Consider the following 23,804-nt stretch of genomic DNA (forward strand, 5'->3'; position numbering starts at 1 on the left):
CGTCGAGGCCCGCTTCCGGGAGGAAGTGACGCACCCAGTCAACTTCCGGCCCAGGAGGCTCGGCCCCGCCTCCGCGCCGGGCACCTTAAAGGGACCGCGACCCCCAGGAGGATTGAAGAAGACCGGTGGGGACGGGGCGGGGCACAGCTTTGCGGAGCCCTAGCGCAGCGCTGGGGAGGGGGCGGCGGAAAGGGGGGCGGTGGTCGGGCCGCACAGGCGGAGATGGAATGGGGCCCGGGTTCAGACTGGTCACGGGGGTGAGAGGGGGCCTGTCCGGGCGGGGGAAAGGGGCTTGAACCCTGCGCAAGCGCGGGCCCTGACTGTCTCTACCTCTCTCCGGGGCAGGGAGGCTGCCGGCGTGGACCGCGGGAAGGCGGGGTTGGGGCTCGGCGGGAGGCCACCCCCGCAACCGCCCCGGGATGAGCGCGCCCAGCAGCTGCTGGACGCGGTGGAGCAGCGGCAGCGGCAGCTCCTGGATACCATCGCCGCCTGCGAGGAGATGCTGCGGCAGCTGGGCCGCCGGCGCCCGGAGCCTACTGGTGGCGGGGTCAGTGCCCATCCGGGGCTGGGCCTGGGGGGTGGCGTCTACCGACTGGCTAGACTTGCTAAGCCCTAACTCTCCCTGGAGGGTGGAAAAGTGTCTCCATCGCCCTACCTCTAACCTTTATCTGGGCGAGAGGCTTTGAAAAAGTTAAGTGCTATCCAAATGCAAAGTGGCCATATACCCTTGCAGGGCCTAATCCAAGGCCTTTCCTCCTAGCCTCATTTTCTTCCTCTCTGTTTCAACCAGAACGTCTCAGCCAAACCCGGAGCGCCTCCGCAGCCAGCTGTCTCCGCCAGAGGTGGCTTTCCAAAGGATGCTGGTGATGGAGCTGCGGAGCCTTGACTATCCCCGAGCCAGGCACCCTGGTTTCTCTCCCTCCCCTGGGCTGGTGGCTGGACTCTGAACAACTCCCTTCAATAAAGGGGCCAGTCTTCACTGGCAGTGGCTGTTACTTGGCTCTCAGCCAGGGGTGGCAGCTCCGCTAACAGCTGGGTTCGCTCCCACTTCATTCTGGCTGAAGGTGGTGCTGTGTTTTGAAATGCAGCCAACGAATACCCAGTCGGATTACCCGAATGTGGGCAGACCAGCAGTGCTCGCCAGCATGATCTGGTCTGCTTTGGGGGAATTAGGTGGTGTTACATGTCCATTTCATGCTTTGGGGGCTCCTGGCCCCATAAAAAACCTTCAGCGGAGCCTTGATTAAAAGGAAATCTGCAGACTCTCTCGGTGAATGACCTTTTCATTTCTGTCCCCTCTCCAAGACTGATGGCTGGGGAGGGGGGAAGTGGTTGAAAACTGTCAACCATGGGAAGGGCTGGGAAGAAATGCCACAGATACTACCAGATTTAAATAAGCATTTAATTAGGATTTCATTAGTATTTAATATTGCTTTTTCAATTCCAAAAAGTTAAATTTTCACTTCTTAGCAGATATTTTAAAGTACAATATTAAGTTTATACAAAATGAGCAATTAAGCAAACACCATTATTTCACATTCTTCAAAAATACAAATTCATATTTACTCTTTTTTGGGTTTGGAGGTTTCTTCCTTTGGAAGTACTGAACCTGTAACGTTTTCATATCGCTCAGTGAAAGTCCGTTGTTCCCATGTTTCACACTTAAATAAATTTGATAAGCTATTACATAATTGAAATAAAACTATCTGGGATTTAAAAAACTGTCACCTAGACCGTCGGCCAATGACTAGTGTGTGTCAAAAAAGAAGGCTCTCAGGGGCTCTTGCCTTTCCTGGCTAGAAGATCCGAGCCAGAGATTTAGCAAAGATCTGTTCCCAGCCACCTTCCCCAAACAAGGATGAGGAAGAGTTCACAGGGAAAAGGGACAGCCACCTTGGACTTCCAACCCCGAACCCCACATTCTCCAAAACACGACAAAGGATGTAGACTGTTGGGTCAAACAGGACCTTTGGGAGGCCCGAAAACACAGGTGAAGATGGGGCAAGAGAAGCCTCTGGCTTGGCACCACTACAAGGATACTGCAAAAAACACCCCTGGGTTTTGGTGAAAAAAGGTTTTATGAAAAATTTTCCCATAAGAAAAAGAGTAGAAACTGCACTGAGCTGAGAAAGTGACTACTATCCAATTTTTGGCCCAGCAGGCACACCACCAAAAGGGCAGTGTGTTGTTTTAAACCTCGCTTCCAGTAAAAAAGCTTGTACTATGTACACAATGACATAAAGATCCAGTTTAATTTGCATTTTTCAGTGCAGACTGAGAAGCCCTCTCGAACAGGAGAAACAGAAACGCCCAGAATGATCATCAGCTTCCCCAAAGGGCATGAGGAGAAAAACAGGACCCCTTTCCCCCTGCAAAAATATGTAAGAGGAAACAGGCTATACTGACTGACCAATCAGAAATATGCATGATTCAGCTCTGCTGCCTCTCCCCTCCAATTACAGTTGATAGACCAAATTACTAACTCTGTTTGCTGGATTTAATGAAGGTTGGAGGCCTTTTTGCTTAAAGAGCCAACGGGCAGTATATGGGAGCAGAATGGAAATGGCTCATGTTGCTTCCCCTCCACCATCTCCCCAAACATATTTCTGATTGGTGGTACAGAAAAATTGTAAACTCTTCAGCGATATTGTGGCAGTTGCACAAATCAATGGTTTCAGAGACTGGAGAAGTCTATAAGAATAAGGACAATGGACATGATTACAAATAGAAGAGTCTAGAAGCTGTTCCTTTCAGGTGTCACTTGGTTATGTTGAACAGGGGAAAGATGGCAAGAGACCAAGAAGAAGTGTTGAAAAGGGCCTCAACAGTCAGCAGAAGAAAACAGGCCCCGCAGCAGTTCTTCAGAGAGCCTGAGGGGGCGCCCTCGGGCACGGGGGAAGGCTTGCATAGATTGAACAGTTGCAGAGAATGCATAATAGTGTTTCCCTACAGACAGCCTCATTGTACAGGGCCGATCAAGCGTTACAACGTGGCCAGGCCAGGGCCACACGGGACAACGACCATCAAGCTACACATATTGCACCAAGGTAAGTGCTTTGCTTTTCACACCTCAATTTAACTTTTTATTCTGAGCAAAAAATAAAACTTTGTGGAAAGTATATATATATATATGTATATATACACAAAAGAAATTGCAGCAATTGGGTTAAAGATAAAATAACCTAAAGTGCTTTTTTATTTTATTATTTCTTTAATATACCAACATGAGGTTCTGCAAACTCGTCCCTCTGGACACATTCAGCATTATACAAAGTCTCTCAGGAAAACCCACCCCCCTCCATTATCCCCATCGGTCCACTGCCTTGACCCTGAAAACACAACTCTCCAATCTACTGACTCTCCCAGGGGTGGTGAAGAGAAGTCCCTTGCCTTATACCCAGAGAGGTCGTCACACCTTAAAGCCCTTCCGGGGCTTTGTACCACGATCTCCTTATAAAGGCGGGTGGAATTCAATAAATGACCCCGACTCCTGACACCAAACTAGTGATGCCCCATGTGACTGGCTGTGAGAAGCCAGATCCTGCCAGGAAAGGCCAGGCTACTTTCCCTCAATGCCCCACCTACTGCCTGGGAAGGGCCATTCACTAAGGCAGCTTGGCGGTGCCAGCCAAAGTCTCCTTACCACCTCCTAAGCCCATAAACTCCAACCCCTGATGCTGACTAGCACCCTTTAAAGAGGCAATCTAACTGGAGATGCTAGTGGGAGCAGAAATAGAAATCTACAGGCTGAAAGTGGTTAAGGTTACCATGGAAAGAAAAGAAGGCTTGATTTCACCTGCTAGAAGTCTGTGGCCGCTCACTGCACTCTAGGTTCATTCCCAGATTTGGGAAACCACACTCTCCAGGAAGGCTCTTTCTGGCCCCAGCTCAGCCAGGGGCCCTCTCTTCTCCAAGGTTCTTGGCCCTAGAAGCCAGGCTTGCGGAAGGTGGAAAAGAAGAGAAAGACTACCTACGCCTGTGGAAAAACCTGCCCCTCACAACAACTCATGATCAGTTTATGCACGTTCCTGACTTTTCAAAGCTGACTGGACCTGATAGTGCCCCTTCAAATCTAATCACCCTCAAAAGGCAGATATTTCAACTTCTTCAGCTAGAAAAACACTGTTTCAAGATGCTTCTTTATCACTCCCAATCTCTGGAGAGTGAAAAAGCTACTGACCTCATTGGGGCCCAACATAAGCATAGCCCTGGCTAACCAGGAAGAAGCAATGTTTAAACTGTGGGCAGCTTCAAATGGCCTTCTCTGGGCTCCTATTGCCCACCTCAGCTTCCGAGAACCAGAAACCCAGTGACCATAGGGCTCTTAAGAGGGGAGGTCACTACTGCCCTCCAAAACAAGCTGACTTGGAGATCCCGCCCCACTGCTCCTTCTCAGCAGTTGTAGAAAAAATAGCAAGGGCCCTACCTCACCCCTAGCTCAGCAGTTGCTTTTACAGGAGAATTAACCCACTGTTGTAATAGAAGATTCCTCCTGCCTTCTCAACTTCTGCTGAGGTCACCGGAACGCACCAGCCTTTTGAGAAGGGGAATACAGAAGATCAAAAATCAATAGACCAGACTGCTGGAATGAGAATCAGGTGCTTGTAGTTAAGCCCATTTCTCCTCGTGGCAGTACCAACATTTACCACAATGGCCCTCTTGCCCAAGTCCATCCTTGAATATCCTGGCTAAAAGGCAGCGTCTCTGGCTCCAAGGTAAATGACCTGCTCTGGATACTGCCTTAGCAGTCCCTGAGTAATGGGTCAGAGGACAGGAGAGTGACAATGCAGATCTCTTTGCATGAAAACCAAAAAACCAAACCCGCTGCCATTGAGTTGATCCCGACTCATAGCGACCCTATAGGACAGAGTAGAACTGTCCCACAGAGTTTCCAAGGAGCGCTTGGTGGATTCGAACTGCCGACCTCTTGGTTAGCAGCTGCAGCACTTAACCACTACACCACCAGGGTTAAAGAATGGAAAAGGAAGGCAAAGTGGTGGTTCTTTCCTGCCTGACATCACTGACTCCAAAGAGCAGTCCTGTTTGTTGAACCCTGCCCCCTGTTCGAGGCAGGAAAAGGGCTCTTGGGAGACAGAGATCTGTTCCAGGGCCATGCCTAGCCCCTGAGCTTGGTGAGCATAGAGGTTCTTTGTTGAAACACTACTGACTGTGTTAATATAGCCACTTGAGGGAAGCCTTCTGTTTTAATTTTAGTGTGGAGTGTACTGTTTTATTTTAATAGGCAATGACTTGGAACCAAAGGCAAACAGATGGATATAATTCCATACACAAATCAAAAAAACATTTTTTTCCCTATAACACAACTTAATGAAACATTCCAAATGAGATAACTTATTGCAACATTTCAGGCTTTTTGGTGGAAGGGGAATTTTTTTTTTGTTTTACCCTGAGTAGAAGATCATCGTTTTGTGGAGTTTGTTGTTTGTTTAGCAATCATATGACCAAATTGAGCAAGTCACATCCTTGTTTGCACTGTACTAGGCTGTATGCAAAATCCAGACAGGTAAGGGGTGATCATGGGAGGGGGGCAACCAAAAACCTAGATAGAACCTGGGACCAGACAGCTGGCCTGCCAATTATATGCCACCTTATACAAACGTCTCCTAAATCTGCAGCTTCTCCTCAACAGCAAAATGCAGTCCTTCTGCTCTGAGGAAGCAAACACAGTTCAAGGGAAGGCAGACCACTGACCAGTCCTGGCCATAAGCCACATGTCCACTCGAGGATGGGATGTGGCCAGGGATGTTCCCCAGAGAAAATTCACTGTCATCTGCAAGCCCCGGCTACCGAGAGACAAGGAACCAGGGAGGCAAAGACTGCGATCATGCTGCTAGAGCCTGCTCTGCATACACGTCATCAGCAGACAGAAGTCACCAACTTCCCCAGGACCCCTGCAGAACCAGATCATCCCCACAGACCATGGGCCAGGCTTTCAGCTGCCCAGTGTGCTGAAGCTGGCTGCAGGATCCGCCCTGCACTATCCACCCTGAAGTCCATACCAAGCACAAACAACAAAGCCATTTCACTGAACTTCTGTCCAACGCACAACTGTCTGACCTTCCTCTGCCACTTCCCTCTCTGATGGAGCAAGGGTCTGGCCTTCTAAGCAACTGTTAGCCTCAGGTTCCAAAGACACACAGGGAGGAGCAACACCCAGCACACTGAACTCTGCTGCCCAAACCACAAAGACCCCAGTGCAAGTGATGGGCAAGATCAGATTGATGGAAACCACACCCTTTCATTCAGAATTTTTATGCATACGAGTAACCTTAATTTCCATGTTCACAAGACAATAAGCAAAAGTGACATACAGTGCAGCCAAACAGTTCATTTATAACTTAGCTTTTTTTGTTGTTTTTTTGTTTTGTTTTGTTTTCCCAAAGATTAGTTCCTTAAGATGGATCCTCCTGGGATGTGAATAAAGAAAATACGTCTGAAAGGTGAGAATTTCAAACAGTAGATTTCTTCATTCTTCAAATTTCTGACCCCAAGATGGTAGGCATCACACCTATGCCTCCTGCTTGCCCTCTTTTCCTTGGGGTGAGCACATACAGCCCTTCACTTGGAGAAGCTGCTGGTCAGGCCCATCTCCTCCTCCCCCTGCAGTAGTGCTTCAATGGGAATCAGATTGGACGGGGTGTCCAGGCTCTGGAGGGACAGAAACTCTGACACATCCATGGCACTTAACGTTTCCGTTTGAGGGTCTGAAGGAGTCTCTGCTTGTCTGTTTTGCTCATGGGAAGAGGGTACAGGGGAGGATGATGAGAGGGGGGCAGAGGGTGAGGAAAAAGTCTGCGGTGGTAGCTGCAGGCCGGGCCCATCAGGAGGCTGGGGGCTGGGCTCTGGGAGGGTTGGGGAAGCACAGCCCTTTCTCCTGCCGGAAGCCCGCTCCTTAGCAGAGTCCCGGCACGCACACTGACACTGACAGGCCTCCTCTTGTTTGATGATGATCACAGGAACGCTGAGGCCAATCTGTTGTACAGAGCTCCCTGTGAAAGAGGCAAGAGAGACTGCTCTTCAAGTGGCCGCAGGGCAGGGGCCCGAGGGATGGGGTCAGAAGCTAGGTGAGGGCTGAATGCCACGAAGGCAGGAACTGTGGGGAGGGTGGGGGCCATGTGCCAGGCTTTGTTTTGCTATAAATTGGACCATGTTTTATTTCTTAGGTAAAGAGCCTCTGACACTCCCCATCCCCTTCAAGCTCCCTTTTCTTAGAAAGCCACACACACAAACTAGATGTACCCTGTGTTTTCACCTTCATTTCCTGCCATTCTCCCCTGCCATCTCCCCCACACCAGCCACAGCAGATGCCACCCCTTTCCTGATGCATTCCTTATACCTCTGGGCCTAGGAGCTCCTCCTTCTCCATAAACTACCTAGACACTGCTGCTCTCTTGGAGAACCTCCTCTCATCCTTCAAGATCCAGCCCACTCCTCCCGTCTCCTGATGCCTCTGCTGGTGCTTCCCTGTAGGCTTGTGCAGAGGGGCTTGCCTGAGTGCAGCCAGCATGTGAGCGTCCTGGTTCATGTCCACAATGCTATGGACACTGCACAGTACGTGCTCAGTACTGCCTGCCCCAGAGACTCTGACAGCTTACTCATCTTTGTAGCTCCAGCGGCTGACGCGTAGTACCAAAAAAAAAAAAAAAAAAAAAATGCAAACCCAGGTGTAGATTATCCAATAAGCAAGGTAAGCATGGTGCATACTTTGCTTACCAGATCGTCTGTAGTGAACAATTTCACTTTTTCACTACATCAAAGATTCTGCTTCTATGTATCTATGTATGGCTGGCATCTGCCTCTCTCCCAACCCCACAGCACCTTCCTACAGAATCAAAGCTTCTTTTCAAATTTACAATCCCTGATAGGGGTGGGTGACCCAGATTATTAAGTATGCACAAGTAAGCCCATGCTTACCTTGCTTACTGGATAATCCAACCCTGCCCAAGCCCATTGCTGAAATCGATTTCCATGTGTTACAAAGTAAAACTGTTCCATAGGGTTTTCCTGGCTGTAATCTTTACAGAAGCAGATCGCCAGGCCTTTCTTCAGTGGCATTGTTGGGTGGGTTTGAACTGCCAGCTTTTAGGTTAGTAGCCAAGCACAAACCATCTGCGCCACCCAGGGACCTTAGCTAGTTGCTGTTGATTCCAACGCATGGCGACCCATGTGTTGCAGAGTAGAACTGCGCTCCATAGACTTTTCAAGGCTGTAATCTTTTGGAAGCACAGCGCCAGGCTTTTCTTCTGAGGTATCTCTGATGGGTTCAAACCACCAACCTTTCAGTTAGTAGTTGAGTGTCTCACCATTTGTGCCACTCAGGGACTTCTTGGCACATACTAGCTGTCAGTAAACCTTCTTTTTACCTAGCCAGCCTCGTGAGTGCACAGTCTCTCTTCTGTGTGGGTATGTGTACTATGTGCTGTGTGCAGACCCACTCTGAAATCAGTCAGGTTTTGTGTCTCAACAGAGCTAGAGAGACTAACAGACAGGAGAAGGGAGTGGGAGTTAGGAGGCCTGAGAACTAGAGCTTTGGTTCTGCCAAGATTTGCTCTTTGACCCTGGGGGAGTCGTTTAATTTTTCCAGGTCTCAGTTTCTTAACCTGTAAAATAAAGTGTTTGCCGTAAAAGGACCTCTCAGCTCTACATCTGTCTCAGACCCAGGTGCTATTTCTTCATCACTGTAATTAGAAAAGAGCCCAGTGAATTAACAACTGCCCTCTTTAGCATTAACTGTGATTCAAACTGTTTTCTGGCTGCACGTAAAAGCTGGATCTGTAAGGGAAACAGCCGCTACTAGTTAAAGAAATGTTAAATGTGGCATTTATATCATAAGTGCCCTAACTTCCAATAGTTGTGAGACTATGAAATACTCTAATAAACAATATAATGTGAAAAATTTAATTGATGCTGCTTAAAGATTTTTTTAAGTTTTAAAAACTGGAGAGAAGGAATAATTAACTCATGCCTCAAGGGCCCAGAGAGTTCACTTTCTGTTAAAACTAACAGAGTTACATACCTGTGCTACTGGCTACTGGAACTGCAGTGGTAAAAAACACCTTCTCAACTTTAGGTGCTTGCTGCTGGGAAAAAAAAAAAAAAAAAAATTATATTTATGGCCACTCAAATATGTTAGATCTCCAAGGACTTAAAACTGTACTGGCGAAGTGGTTAAGAGCTCGGCTGCTAACCAAAAGGGTTAGTAGTTTGAATCCACCAACTGCTCCTTGGAAACCCAGTTCTACTCTGTCCTATAGGGTCACTATGAGTCAGAATCGACTCCAAGGCAACGAGTTTGGTTTTGTTTTTTTCCAAGGACCTGAAGCCTCCCCAATTGTAACGATCACCCAATAGGACAGAAACCCCTCAGTGCCTGGGGATTTTTGTCCTGAACGATGTTTTGTTTGTACTCTGACATGAGGTCATTGTACTGTTTGACATTCAGTGCTGACAATGTAGCCAGCACTGTACCCTACTACTTGGCTGCCTCCCCAGCTGCCTGTTCCAGTAGATTCTGTGTGCCCAGAGGCTCTTCCAAGGTTGCTTTTCTCAGAGAGCCCAGGGCTAGCCTCCCCTCCAGGCTCTCCATCCCCCCCCGCCCCCCTCCCCACAATACTACTATGAAAGCTGGGAAGTTCTTTATTCCCCACAGGAATTAAGCTGCATGCTAAGAACAGGCTAGGGCTTCCTCTCACAGCCAGAGCTGCCACCGTCCTGCCCCTTGCTGCAGAAGGCCTGGGCAGTGCGCTGTAAGCTGCACAAGATAAGTGCTGGAGTCAGCCACACCTGGATTCAAATCCAAGTTCTGCAACTTATTAGTTGTTGACTTCAGGCACGTTATGTAAACCTCTTACAGCCTCAATTCCCCCACCTCTAAAAATGAGGATGAAAACCAAAGAACCTCCCAAAGGACCCCTGTGAGGATTAAATGAGATGATGCTCATAGAGCACTTGGCACATGGTGAGCATTCAATAGACATTAGCTGTTCATATTATTACTAAGGAGAACTATAAAGTCATGCCCATAAAATTGCCTTTATCACTTTATTACACTTCCTGTTAAATTGCCTAAAGGCTTTGTGCTTCCTTTAAGTCTTATCTTAAAGGTACTTTGTCTTTTATCCCTTTAAGAAAAAAAAAAAAAAAAGTGCCTCTAAGATGGGTCTGAGAGGAAAGTGAAAGTTTCTGGCTAAGTTGTAAGAGGTGACACTGTAAAATAATGATAGAGAAATGAGAATCACATTTAAATACAAGAAAATGAATTGCACAGAAAGGAATAATACTTGTTCCATGCAGCTCCCCTAGGGAGATATAGAAATAACAGATAAAAACCACATGAAGGTAGACTGGGTTATAACACTGGAAAGCCTTTAGCAATGACTCTGGCTATCTGAAAATGGAAATAAGTTGCTTCCAGAGGTGGCTGACACCATATTTCTGGAATTCAAGGCCTCTCATTATTTTGCTCTAAACTACCTTTCCAGTTTGTCTGATACTGTCATACATCCACCTACACATCCTCCTACCTAGAACATCCTTTTCTCCACCTAATTTCTTCCCGTACCTCAAGGCTCACCTGACCTGGGTGGCCACCCTCTGACAAGTCCTTAGTATCTAAACCCCTCACCTGGCAGCACAATGTAGTAGCCAAGAGCATAGGCCCTAGAGTTAGGCTGCCTATGCCCAAACCCCAGCTTTGCCACTTGTGAGCTATTTGACCTTGGGCTAGTCACCTTAACCTCTCTGGGCTTCAGCTCTCCATAGGCAAAATGGCATCTACCTCCTAAGATTGTTTTGAATTAAATGAAATAAGGCATTAAAAAGTGCTTAGTTAGTGCAGTGCATGATACAGGCTAAGGGCTCAAATAAATAGTAGCTATTATTAATTTTTTATTATAATTACTATCATTATTATTAAAACTTTCTTTGAGGCTCTTTAATTAGAATGCAAGTTTTTATGAAAAAAAGGTCATGTTTTTCACCTTTTGCATCCTCCAGTCTCTAGCGTGGTATCTGGCAAATCCTAAGCTCTCAAATCTATTTACCTGAATGACCAAGTCATTTCCTTAGTCATCAAGACCAAACACTTTGTTAGAAAATGGTTCTACAGCGGTCTCTGTGAGCACAGACTGTGTCTCTGACTTGGCCACTGCAGTTCAGTTACATCTGTCTGGGCCATGTTAGTTACTCCGATCAGTCTGGCTCTACCTCAGAGACAGCCAGCTTTCCTGAGTATCTTTGGACCTCTAGAGTTTGTTTACTGCTTTCCTATACTACACGATGGGAGTGGACTGCACATGGAATGTTTGTTCAAGTATCTACTGCTAGGTAAACATGATGATTGTTTCTCTGCCTCCCTACCGTAGGTAATGACGACAGCATTCTCTGGATTTAACGCTGCTTAACAATGGGGAAAATGACTAGAGATAAAATTACTGTATATTCACGCAAATAATGTGAGCCTTCTACATTTGTTTGCCAACCGCACCCTCCCCTGGCGAGGTATTTTCATAAGCACACTATGCTAATTTTTTTACAGCAATGTGTAAAAACAATTGGCATAGCAGCACTTACGAAAATACCTCCCAGGGGGAGGGCGTAGTTACTTGACAAACAAACCCAGAAGGTGCACATGATTTGCCTAAAAATGTGGTATATATTTCAGGGCAGATATGATAGCCATTTTGTTTTCTGAAGTAAAAGTCCCAGATCATGTCATCTTTGTAAATACACTTCACCATACTGGATACATTTACACATAATACTTACATTTTGTTCTTGGTTTTGCGGTGAACTGGTGGCACCATTTAATAACCACTGTAAGTTCTGTTCTCCCATCATTAGGCTGGACTGCAAAATAGCCGTGTTGGGAGTTGGGGTGATAGTTATAGTGGGATTATTAGTTAGGACAGAGTTGGCACCCAAGGGCAGAGTCTGGACCATGGCTGGCAGGGGCTCAGTAGTACTTTGTGGTTGGGGGGGTGCTGCCATGGCTGTTGCCGCCACCGCCGCTGCTGATGTAGAAGCCCCAGCAACAACAGAAAGTCCTGGTACGATGGGCTGTGGTGCCTGGGGGTGAGGAAGGAACTCTTGATGATTAGCAGCCAACTGTGTGCTGTGGGGAACAGGCACTTCTGGAGGTTGTAAGAGAGCAGGAGGGGTGCCAAATGCAGCTTGCTGGGAACCAGTTCCTAGGGAGGAAGCAGGCAGAGGAGCAGATGGCGCTGAGGCTGGTAGTAGAGGCTGGGGTGGCTCGGAGATGCCAGGCTGCAGTACAAGTGGAAGAGATAAAGATGCTGAATTTCCTCTGGATGGCGGAACATCACTGACTGACTCTGCATCACCATTAAAACTTTCAATCAAGGCAGCTGGCAAGAAAAAGAAATAGAAGTATATATACATATCCCAAGCCTTATATAAGCCACAAAAACACAATCTTTATGGGCTACACAAAAGACATGTGAAGTCCATTAGGGCCAATTTCTTCTTTTCTAGCAAGCTCTCTTTCTGCTTTTCATTTAATGACACCTTTGGTCAAAAAACACCACGCTTTACCATCAATTTCATTTTCTAAGTGTGAAGACCAAGTCTAAGGTCTAACTAAAAAAAAAAAAAAAATGTCCTAATGCTTTTCTGGAAAAAAGTCTAGACGTCCTTTTTTTTTGCATGACCAGTGAACAGACTTTCTGATAATTGTGAAGAAGATTTACGAAGAAATTTTCAATTCAAATACAAAACGATTTACACATCTGAAGCTTAGTTTGTGGTTCCTATTCCCTCAGAACAGGGCACCACATCAGAAGAAGAAAGAGCTTATAGCTCCTTCCATTTTTTAAAGCCAACAAGAGCAATAAAACACAATGGCTTCTTCAAAAAGAGACCGTCTTTTTCAGGAGCTGAGTGAAGTAGGGGAAAAGATGTAATTGAACTGAAAGGGCTAGACTTTCCTGACCCTTCACAGAAAGCCCACTTCACTTAAGCTAATTGAAAGAACATTTCATTGTGCTTGTCATTCGGTGTGTCAGCAAGTGTGGATTCCCCCTCCCAGGGCTAAGGTTTGAGCAGGAAGAGAGGCTGGGGAGCAAACCTGTCTGCTGAGGATCTTCCTGAATTGCTGTATCATCTGAGTTCTGGAACATTGATTCAAAGATGATTGCTGGTGAAATTGTGCTGAGGTCCTGGCCCTGTGTTTGATGGAAGGAGACACGGATGTGAGACTGGTCATCCTGAAGCAATGAGAACATATTCAGAGCAGCAAACCTGGAATGATCTTTTGATAGGCCTCTTGTTTCTAACTTATCCTATTTCAAGGTGACATATTTCCCTAAATCTCAGATACAGAAGATTCTGGGTCCTCAAAGACTTTAAAACAAGGGTCAACTGACGGTGACTTGCAGGCCAGCTGCCTGTTGTAGTAAATAAAGTTGTACTGGTGCAGAGGCACATGCCTTTGCTTCTGTCCTGCTACAGTGCACTGGCACTCCAGTGTAGAGGTGAGGGGCTGTGACAGAGACCGCATGGTCCACTCCAGTGTAGAGGTGAGGGGCTGTGACAGAGACCACATGGTCCACTCCAGTGTAGAGGTGAGGGGTTGTGGCAGAGACCACATGGTCCACTCCAATGTAGAGGTGAGGGGCTGTGGCAGAGACCACATGGTCCACTCCAATGTAGAGGTGAGGGATTGTGGCAGAGACCACATGGTCCACTCCAATGAAGAGGTGAGGGATTGTGGCAGAGACCACATGGTCCACTCCAATGAAGAGGTGAGGGATTGTGGCAGAGACCACATGGTCCACTCCAATGAAGAGGTGAGGGATTGTGGCAGAGACCACATGGTCCACTCCAATGAAGAGGTGAGGGGTTGTGGCAGAGACCGCATGGTCCACTCCAGTGTAGAGGTGAGGGGTTGTGGCAGAGACCACATGGTCCACTCCAGTGTAGAGGTTAGGGGTTGTGGCAGAGACCACATGGTCCACTCCAATGTAGAGGTGAGGGGCTGTGACAGAGACCACATGGTCCACTCCAGTGTAGAGGTGAGGGGCTGTGACAGAGACCACATGGTCCACTCCAGTGTAGAGGTGAGGGGCTGTGGCAGAGACCGCATGGTCCACTCCAGTGTAGAGGTGAGGGGCTGTGACAGAGACCGCATGGTCCACTCCAGTGTAGAGGTTAGGGGTTGTGGCAGAGACCACATGGTCCACTCCAGTGTAGAGGTGAGGGGCTGTGACAGAGACCACATGGTCCACTCCAGTGTAGAGGTGAGGGGCTGTGGCAGAGACCGCATGGTCCACTCCAGTGTAGAGGTGAGGGGCTGTGACAGAGACCGCATGGTCCACTCCAGTGTAGAGGTTAGGGGTTGTGGCAGAGACCACATGGTCCACTCCAATGTAGAGGTGAGGGATTGTGGCAGAGACCACATGGTCCACTCCAGTGTAGAGGTGAGGGGCTGTGACAGAGACCACATGGTCCACTCCAGTGTAGAGGTGAGGGGCTGTGACAGAGACCACATGGTCCACTCCAGTGTAGAGGTGAGGGGCTGTGACAGAGACCGCATGGTCCACTCCAGTGTAGAGGTTAGGGGTTGTGGCAGAGACCACATGGTCCACTCCAATGTAGAGGTGAGGGATTGTGGCAGAGACCACATGGTCCACTCCAGTGTAGAGGTGAGGGGCTGTGACAGAGACCACATGGTCCACTCCAGTGTAGAGGTGAGGGGCTGTGACAGAGACCACATGGTCCACTCCAGTGTAGAGGTGAGGGGCTGTGACAGAGACCACATGGTCCACTCCAGTGTAGAGGTGAGGGGCTGTGGCAGAGACCGCATGGTCCACTCCAGTGTAGAGGTGAGGGGCTGTGACAGAGACCGCATGGTCCACTCCAGTGTAGAGGTTAGGGGTTGTGGCAGAGACCACATGGTCCACTCCAATGTAGAGGTGAGGGATTGTGGCAGAGACCACATGGTCCACTCCAATGAAGAGGTGAGGGATTGTGGCAGAGACCGCATGGTCCACTCCAGTGTAGAGGTGAGGGGCTGTGACAGAGACCGCATGGTCCACTCCAGTGTAGAGGTTAGGGGCTGTGGCAGAGACCACATGGTCCACTCCAATGTAGAGGTGAGGGATTGTGGCAGAGACCACATGGTCCACTCCAATGAAGAGGTGAGGGATTGTGGCAGAGACCACATGGTCCACTCCAATGAAGAGGTGAGGGGTTGTGGCAGAGACCGCATGGTCCACTCCAGTGTAGAGGTGAGGGGTTGTGGCAGAGACCACATGGTCCACTCCAGTGTAGAGGTTAGGGGTTGTGGCAGAGACCACATGGTCCACTCCAATGTAGAGGTGAGGGGCTGTGGCAGAGACCACATGGTCCACTCCAGTGTAGAGGTTAGGGGTTGTGGCAGAGACCACATGGTCCACTCCAATGTAGAGGTGAGGGGCTGTGGCAGAGACCACATGGTCCACTCCAATGTAGAGGTGAGGGATTGTGGCAGAGACCACATGGTCCACTCCAATGAAGAGGTGAGGGATTGTGGCAGAGACCACATGGTCCACTCCAATGAAGAGGTGAGGGGTTGTGGCAGAGACCGCATGGTCCACTCCAGTGTAGAGGTGAGGGGTTGTGGCAGAGACCACATGGTCCACTCCAATGTAGAGGTGAGGGGCTGTGGCAGAGACCACATGGTCCACTCCAGTGTAGAGGTTAGGGGTTGTGGCAGAGACCACATGGTCCACTCCAGTGTAGAGGTGAGGGGCTGTGGCAGAGACCGCATGGTCCACTCCAGTGTAGAGGTGAGGGGCTGTGACAGAGACCACATGGTCCACTCCAGTGTAGAGGTTAGGGGTTGTGGCAGAGACCACATGGTCCACTCCAATGTAGAGGTGAGGGGCTGTGGCAGAGACCACATGGTCCACTCCAATGTAGAGGTGAGGGATTGTGGCAGAGACCACATGGTCCACTCCAATGAAGAGGTGAGGGATTGTGGCAGAGACCACATGGTCCACTCCAATGAAGAGGTGAGGGGTTGTGGCAGAGACCGCATGGTCCACTCCAGTGTAGAGGTGAGGGGTTGTGGCAGAGACCACATGGTCCACTCCAGTGTAGAGGTTAGGGGTTGTGGCAGAGACCACATGGTCCACTCCAATGTAGAGGTGAGGGGCTGTGGCAGAGACCACATGGTCCACTCCAGTGTAGAGGTTAGGGGTTGTGGCAGAGACCACATGGTCCACTCCAATGTAGAGGTGAGGGGCTGTGGCAGAGACCACATGGTCCACTCCAATGTAGAGGTGAGGGATTGTGGCAGAGACCACATGGTCCACTCCAATGAAGAGGTGAGGGATTGTGGCAGAGACCACATGGTCCACTCCAATGAAGAGGTGAGGGGTTGTGGCAGAGACCGCATGGTCCACTCCAGTGTAGAGGTGAGGGGTTGTGGCAGAGACCACATGGTCCACTCCAGTGTAGAGGTTAGGGGTTGTGGCAGAGACCACATGGTCCACTCCAATGTAGAGGTGAGGGGCTGTGGCAGAGACCACATGGTCCACTCCAGTGTAGAGGTTAGGGGTTGTGGCAGAGACCACATGGTCCACTCCAATGTAGAGGTGAGGGGCTGTGGCAGAGACCACATGGTCCACTCCAATGTAGAGGTGAGGGATTGTGGCAGAGACCACATGGTCCACTCCAATGAAGAGGTGAGGGATTGTGGCAGAGACCACATGGTCCACTCCAATGAAGAGGTGAGGGGTTGTGGCAGAGACCGCATGGTCCACTCCAGTGTAGAGGTGAGGGGTTGTGGCAGAGACCACATGGTCCACTCCAGCGTAAAGGTGAGGGGTTGTAACAGAGACCACACGATCCGCAAAGTCGAAGTGTTCAGAACGTAGCTCTTTATAAAAGTTTGCTGATCTCTGCTCTAAAAGACTAAATCCTACATATAGGAGTTATTTTGTTTTTCTAAAAATGGGACTGTATAATATTCATGAACCTACAACTTGCTTTTCCCATATAATACACTGTGAATAGCTTTCAAAGTCACGCATAACATCTATGATATGCTAATATGTGCACATGGTAATAGATCAAACAATATAAAAAAAGCTCACAGTGACAAACAGTGATAGACTTATACTTAATAAAAGGTCAGAGACATTGTAAAAAAAGATAAAATACGGAAAAACAAAAGCAATCCCCTGAGGGCCTGATTCCTAACAGGCACTACTCTTCGCTTTAGCTAAGGGGAGCAGGGGAAACTCTCTTCTCCCCAGTCCACCTCCACCTCCACATTTTGTAGGGCAAGTATGATGCGGGCAACCACAGACTGGAGGTCAGGCAAGCAGTATAAATAAGTGAAGCAACTGGAGGAGGCCAGGGAAGGGAAGGACTGTAGCACACCGGAGAGCATGCACCCTATGAATATAAACGGCTTCAGCTAAATGCCGCAACGTGAATATGCAGGCCTGGTATTACCAAAGCTCAAAAAAAGGTCAGAAATTTGGATTTTTCTATGAAAGCTACTGACATGTTAATAGAAGCAAATAATTAAAAAGTATTTAAAAGGAATGTGTAGACCAAAAAAAACTTGTCTTCAGGCCAGATTTTTTGCCCAAGTGTAACTTGTATGTTAAGGTCATTTTGCAACAAATTCTGCCTCTAGGAGAGTACCCAGGAGGAACACTCCGGGGCTGGGAAGAAGTGAGGTAAATGAGACTGTCCACCAATGTGGAGGTCCTCAGATATGAAACTGCCCATATGAGCCAAGAGGTACCAATTGTTCTACTACCAGGTATGATAGAAGCCGAAGGCAGAAACCTATGCAGGATTCCAGTCACCTTCCAGTCCAGAGGGAGTTAAGAATCATAGGCCAAGACAGTGGCTTTCAAACTTTTCATTGTGACACAAAGTAAGAAACATATTTTATATTATATATTACATATATCTCGGAATGGTTTTTTTTATTACATATATATTCATATGTAAAACTGAAACAAAACTCTGTGTAACAGAGCTTACCCTTATGTGCAATGTCCTCTGATCTTTTCTATTTTGATGTCTTTAAAATGCTGATTGTAAACCACTATTGTACAACCCAACAAAGAGGTGCAATCCAGTTTGAAAAAATAGTAGGCTAGCAAATATCACTAAGCTGTTAGCTTTGCAACTTCCTCATGGTTATCATTTTTGTTCTACCTGTTTACAAATTAAAAAGGAATGGGGCACAAATAGCAAAAGACAAAATTAATAAATGGGACCTCATAAAAATTAAAAACTTATGTTCATCAAAAGACTTACAAAAAAAGTGAAGACATGCTACCAACTGGGAGAATAACTTCAGAAACCACATATCTGACAAGAATCTAATAACTAGTATATATATAAAACATTGACAACAACAAAAGACAAATAACCAAATCATAAAACAGGCAAAGGACTTGAACAGACATTTCACCAAAGAGGACATTCAAATGGTCACCAGTTACATGAAAAGATGCTCAGTTTAATTAGCCATCAGAGAGATGCAAATCAAAACCACAATGGGATACCATTTCATTTACTAGGATGGCTAAGATAAAAAAACTGAAAATTACAAATATTGACGAGGATGTGGGGAAATTGGAACCCTTATCCATTGCTGGTGGGAATGCAAAATGGTATAGCCATTGTGGAAAACGATGTGACAATTCCTCAAAGAACTACAAAAAAAGATATCAGATTAACAGCCTAATTTGACAACTCCAGGAGCTAGAAAGAGAAGAGCAAACTAAGCCTAAACCTACCCAGAAGAAAGAAAATAACAAAGACCAGAGCAGAAATAAATAAGATCGAATACAGAAAAACAACAGAGAGAATCAATAAAACCACAAGTTGGTTCTTTGAAAAGATCAATAAAATTGACAAACCTTTAGCTAGACTGACAAAGAAAAGATGCATATAACCAAAATAAACAAAAGAGGAGATACTAAAAGTGACCCAACAGAACAAAGAGAATCATGACAGAATATTGTGAACAACTATATGACAACGAACTGGATAACCTAGATGAAATGGACAAATTCTTAAAAGCATACAACCAATCCAAACTGACTCAAGAGGAAAAAGAAGTCTCAATGGGCCCATAAAAGTGAAGAGATCAAATCAGTGATCAAAAACCTCTCCAAAAAAAAAAAAAAAAGTCCTGGACCAGATGGCTTCACTGGGCAATTCTACCAAATATTTAGAGAAGAATTGACATCAATACTGTTTAAACTGCCCCAAAAGATAGAGAAAGAAGGGGTATTTCCTAGTTCATTCTATGAAGCAAACGTAACCCTGATATCTGAACCAGACAAAGGCACAAGAAAACTACAGGCCAATATCTCTTATGAGAACAGATGTAAAAATCCTCAACGAAATACTAGTGAACAGAATCCAACAGCATATTAAAAGAGTCACATGCCATTACCAAGTGGGATTTATTCCAGGAATGCAGGGATGGTTCAACATTAGAAGATCAACTTTAAGGGGGAGGCATTGTTTGATTGGATTACAGTGGGACAGATTTTGCCCACACACATTTTTGGGCTCTCAAGTTTCTTGGGAGGGTACACTTTTCCCACTAAAAATATTTACTGCCCTCCAGTGGTGGCTTTTGTAACAGTGAAAAATGAAAGAAAAGTTCTTTGGCGAATATTCACTAAGGTAGGAGGCTTCAGTATGAGGCAGTGAATCCAGGAACAGTGACTGGGTCAAAGTTTTGTCTCTTTTGGCTTTTGTACAGGTAGATAAGCACGATTCACATATTTATGGCTTCCTGTGTGATAGGGAGTCCTGGTGGCTTTGGTTTGTTTGTGTGTGTGTGTGTGTGTGTGTGTGTGTGTGTGTGTATGATATTTGGAAAACCAATGTAACCAAATGGATTTTGGCACAAGTTTGAAAAGTTTTACGTTTTGGTGACATACGTCCCCCACAAATTATGTATCAAAATCCATACTTCAAAATATAAATTCAGAAAAACTCCCTGATTCATAATTCAGCATGCCTTTCATTCAAAACACATAGTATCAAAAAAATTTTTAAGTAGAAAGGGATAGTGTCTTGAAAGGGTTAAAGGCTTTGCTATGCTGATACCTCACGGGGCTCAGAATAAGGGAATAATCTATCAGTTAAATTTTATCAGACACCAGAAAGGGTGAAGCCAAGATGACTTTTGAGAACCTGACCAGATTAGACGGACACCTGAAGCAGATCTCAATGGCTGATCCCTGAGTAACCTCACCCTAAAGACTCTTTGCCCTACTAAAGGACTAATTGTTAATGACTGTTTTGGACTGGTAAAATGACTGGGGGTGGGGGTGGGGGGTGGGGGGGATGTAATCCTCCAAGTATGAAAGAACTACGGCTAGGAAAGTCAGGGGGTGGCCTGCGGTGCGATGGATGGCTTTTTTTTTTTTTAATAATTTTTATTGTGCTTTAAGTTTACAAATCAAGACTCTCACATAAAAACTTATATACACCTTGCTGCATACTCCCAATTACTCTCCCCCTAATGAGACAGCCCGCTCTCTCCCTCCACTCTCTTTTTGTGTCCATTTTGCCAGCTTCTAACCCCCTCTACCCTCTTATCTGCCCTCCAGGCAGGAGATGCCAACATAGTCTCAAGTGTCCACCTGATCCAAGAAGCTCACTCCTCACCAGCATCCCTCTCCAACCCATTGTCCAGTCCAATCCCTGTCTGAAGAGCTGGCTTTGGGAATGGTTCCTGTGCTGGGCCAACAGAAAGTCTGGGGGCCATGACAACCAGGGTCTTTTTAGTCTCAGTCAGACTATTAAGTCTGGTCTTTTTATGAGAATTTGGGGTCTGCATTCCACTGCTCTCCTGCTCCCTCAGGGGTCCTCTGTTGTGTTCCCTGTCAGGGCAGTCATTGGTTGTAGCCAGGTACCATCTAGTTCTTCTGGTCTCAGGATGATGTAGTCGCTGGTTCATGTGGCCCTTTCTGTCTCTTGGGCTCGTAATTACCTGTGTCTTTGGTGTTCTTCATTCTCCTTAGATCCAGGTGGGTTGAGAACAATTGATGCCTCTTAGATGGCTGCTTGCTAGCGTTTAAAACCCCAGACGCCACTCTTCAAAGTGGGATGCAGAATGTTTTAATAGATTGTATTATGCCAATTGACTTAGATGTCCCCTGAAATCATGGTCCCCAAACCCCTGCCCCTACTACACTGGCCTTCGAAGCATTCAGTTTATTCAGGAAACTTCTTTGCTTTTGGTTTAGTCCAGTTGTGCTGGCCTCCCCTGTATTGTGTGTTGTCTTTCCCTTCACCTAAAGTAGTTCTTATCTACCATCTAATTAGCGAGTACCCCTCTCCCACCCTTCCTCTCTCCCTCCTCTCATACCACAAAAGAATGCTTTCTTCTCAGTTTAAACTATTTCTCAAGTTCTTATAATAGCGGTCTTATACAATATTTGTCCTTTTGCAACTAACTAATTTCAGCATAATGCCTTCCAGTTTCCTCCATGTTATGAAATGTTTCACAGATTCCTCACTGTTCTTTATCAATGCGTAGTATTCCATGTGCAATGGATCGCTTTTATATGGCCTTTCAAGCCATGGTCTTGTAAATTCCACCAAATGACTGGGTAGGACTATGCAAATATGGTGCTTGTGCCCCATCAAGGGGTTTAGACAGCTTGCTAATAATGCAAATAAGGAGCATGGCACCTTTGTGGGGGTGGGACCATATAAATAAGGTCTATGGAACCCTAAAGAGGGGATTGGTCAGTTTTGCCATTATGCTAGGCTTAAAAAGAGCCATCCCCGACGTGGAAAAGGAGGACCTCACTACAACCAAGTATAAGAGATGGGAGTGGAGAGCATTCTTTGGAACCTGAGTTCCTGTGCTGAGAACCTCCTAGACCCAGGAGATAGAGAAAGCTGTAACACTGGAGATGGTGCAAGACAGCGAGAAGCGGTGGCAGAGAAATGATGGCAGCAGAACCAAGAGACCAGTGTGAGGATGCACAATGGGCTTCCCAGCCCACAGAGTAAGATGGTTATAGTAGATGTGCCCACAGACGGAGATAGCTGAGTGCCTTGAGGCAGGAGACTTCCTGGTGGAATGGGGTACCTCTAGGCACTTATTGGCAAAGCTAAAAAACTTTGTAATACTTGCCCAAGCAGGGCAACAGCCCAGCCAAGGGGCCAAGGGACCGAGGGCCAGAGAGAAGCCTGCCTGGAGGCATGGCTGAGAAGAGGCTGTCCTGACCGAAGAACTGTATCCCAAGTTGTTCCTGATCCTGAATTGTAACCAGTTACTTCCCTAATAAACCCCGTTACTGTGAGTATAATCTGTGAGTTCTGGGTGGCCACTGCAACAAATTATTGAACCCAGCAGAGAAGTAGAGAGTGCCGTGGTAGGGGCACCTGGTGTCAGAATTGGAAAAAAGATGGGAGGGTGAAGGTGTGTCTGACCTTCGCCTCACAGGGATCAGCTTTGGGCTGCTGATGCTGACAATGATTCTCTCTCCTTCTGTTTATGAAGTTAGAAGAGGAGCTCAGATGCCTCTGCCATGCCATTTTTACAAATGTAATGTTGTTGTTAGGTGCCATCAAGCTGGTTCCGAATCATAGCAACCCTATGCACAACAGAATGAAATACTGCCCGGTCCTGAGCCACCCTTACAATCATTGTTATGCTTGAGCTCATTGTTGCAGCCACTGTGTCAATCCACCTTGTTGAGGGTCTTCCTCTTTTCTGCTGACCCTGTACTCTGCAAAGCATGATGTCCTTCTCCAGGGACTGATCCCTCCTGACAACATGTCCAAAGTATGTATGGACATACAATATGTATGGACATGTTGTCAGGTCCAAAGTACAAATGTAATACACCATACCAATATAACAAAGGAAAAGAGCCATATGATCGTCTCTATGGGTGCAGAAAAAGCATTTGATGAAGTCCAACACTGTTTCTTGATAAAAACTCTAACGAAGATTGGAATAGAAGGGAAATACCTCAGTATGATTCAGGGCATACATGAAAAACCAACAGTCAACATTATATTTAATGAAGAAAGACTAAGAGCCATCCCCTTGAAATTAGGAACAAGAGAAGTATGCCAGCTCTCACCACTTCTATTCAATATTGTATTAGAAGTCTGTCATGGATTGAATTATGTCTCCCCAAAAATGTGTGTATCAATTGGGCTGGGCCATGATTCTCAGTATTGTGTGATTTTCCTATGTTGTAAATCCTGCCTCTATGATGTTAATGAGGGAGGATGGGCAGCGGCTGTGTTAGTGAGGCAGGACTCTACCTACAAGACAGGATTGTGTCTTGAGGCAATCTCTTGAGATATAAAAGAAAGAAGCCAGCAGAGAGACAGGGGAAACTCCTACCACCAAGAAAGCAGTGCCAGGAGCAGAGCACATCCTTTGGACCCAGGGTTCCTGTGCAAAGAAGCTCCTAGTCTGGGGGAAGATTGATGAGAAGGCCAACAGGGAAAGAAAGCCTTCCCCTGGAGCTGACACCCTGAATTTGGACTTTTAGCCTACTTAACTGTGAAGAAATAAATTTCCTTTGTTAAAGCCACCCACTTGTGGTATTTCTGTTATAGCAGCACTAGATAACTAAGACAAAGTCCTAGCCAGAGCAATAAACAAGAAATAAAAGATATCCAGATTGGAAAAGAAAAAGTAAAATTCTCTCTATTCGTGGATAATATGATCCTATACATAAAAAATCCCAAAATATACACAGGCAAACTTCTAGAGATAATAGAGGAATTTAGCGAAGTCGCAGGGTACAAGATCA

At 46.6% G+C, this 23,804-nt stretch overlaps 2 protein-coding genes across 4 annotated transcripts in view; one reads left to right on the plus strand and one right to left on the minus strand.

The window, feature by feature from the left end:
- The first annotated feature begins 9 nt into the window (after window positions 1-9).
- Window positions 10-1,265, plus strand: C3H1orf122 (chromosome 3 C1orf122 homolog). The gene is made up of 3 exons (XM_010595223.2): window positions 10-125; window positions 346-547; window positions 791-1,265. Exons 2-3 carry the CDS (start codon window positions 500-502, stop codon window positions 884-886), a joined length of 144 nt encoding a protein of 47 aa, XP_010593525.1. The 5' UTR covers window positions 10-125; window positions 346-499; the 3' UTR covers window positions 887-1,265.
- Window positions 1,266-1,384: 119 nt separating this feature from the next.
- MTF1 (metal regulatory transcription factor 1) overlaps window positions 1,385-23,804 on the minus strand; it is a 59,483-nt gene continuing 37,063 nt past the window's right edge. For 2 of the 3 annotated variants that reach the window (XM_064281749.1, XM_064281751.1), the window contains exons 8-11: window positions 13,106-13,202; window positions 11,788-12,386; window positions 9,038-9,101; window positions 1,385-7,010 (exon numbers count right to left, since the gene is read on the minus strand). In XM_064281749.1, coding sequence (XP_064137819.1) covers window positions 6,580-7,010; window positions 9,038-9,101; window positions 11,788-12,386; window positions 13,106-13,202 — 1,191 coding nt within the window. In that variant the 3' untranslated portion in view covers window positions 1,385-6,579. The remainder of the gene's footprint in view (window positions 7,011-9,037; window positions 9,102-11,787; window positions 12,387-13,105; window positions 13,203-23,804) is intronic. The other variant, XM_064281750.1, reaches the window with a different exon arrangement.

Source organism: Loxodonta africana, chromosome 3 (assembly GCF_030014295.1).
Source record: "Loxodonta africana isolate mLoxAfr1 chromosome 3, mLoxAfr1.hap2, whole genome shotgun sequence".
Classification (NCBI taxonomy): domain Eukaryota; kingdom Metazoa; phylum Chordata; class Mammalia; order Proboscidea; family Elephantidae; genus Loxodonta; species Loxodonta africana.

Bases quoted from the DNA above. Each gene is read 5' to 3' on its own strand.
- C3H1orf122 (XM_010595223.2), top strand. From the start codon at position 500: ATGCTGCGGCAGCTGGGCCGCCGGCGCCCGGAGCCTACTGGTGGCGGG. The intron at 548-790 runs GTCAGTGCCCAT...TGTTTCAACCAG, and splicing joins CGGAGCCTACTGGTGGCGGG to AACGTCTCAGCCAAACCCGG.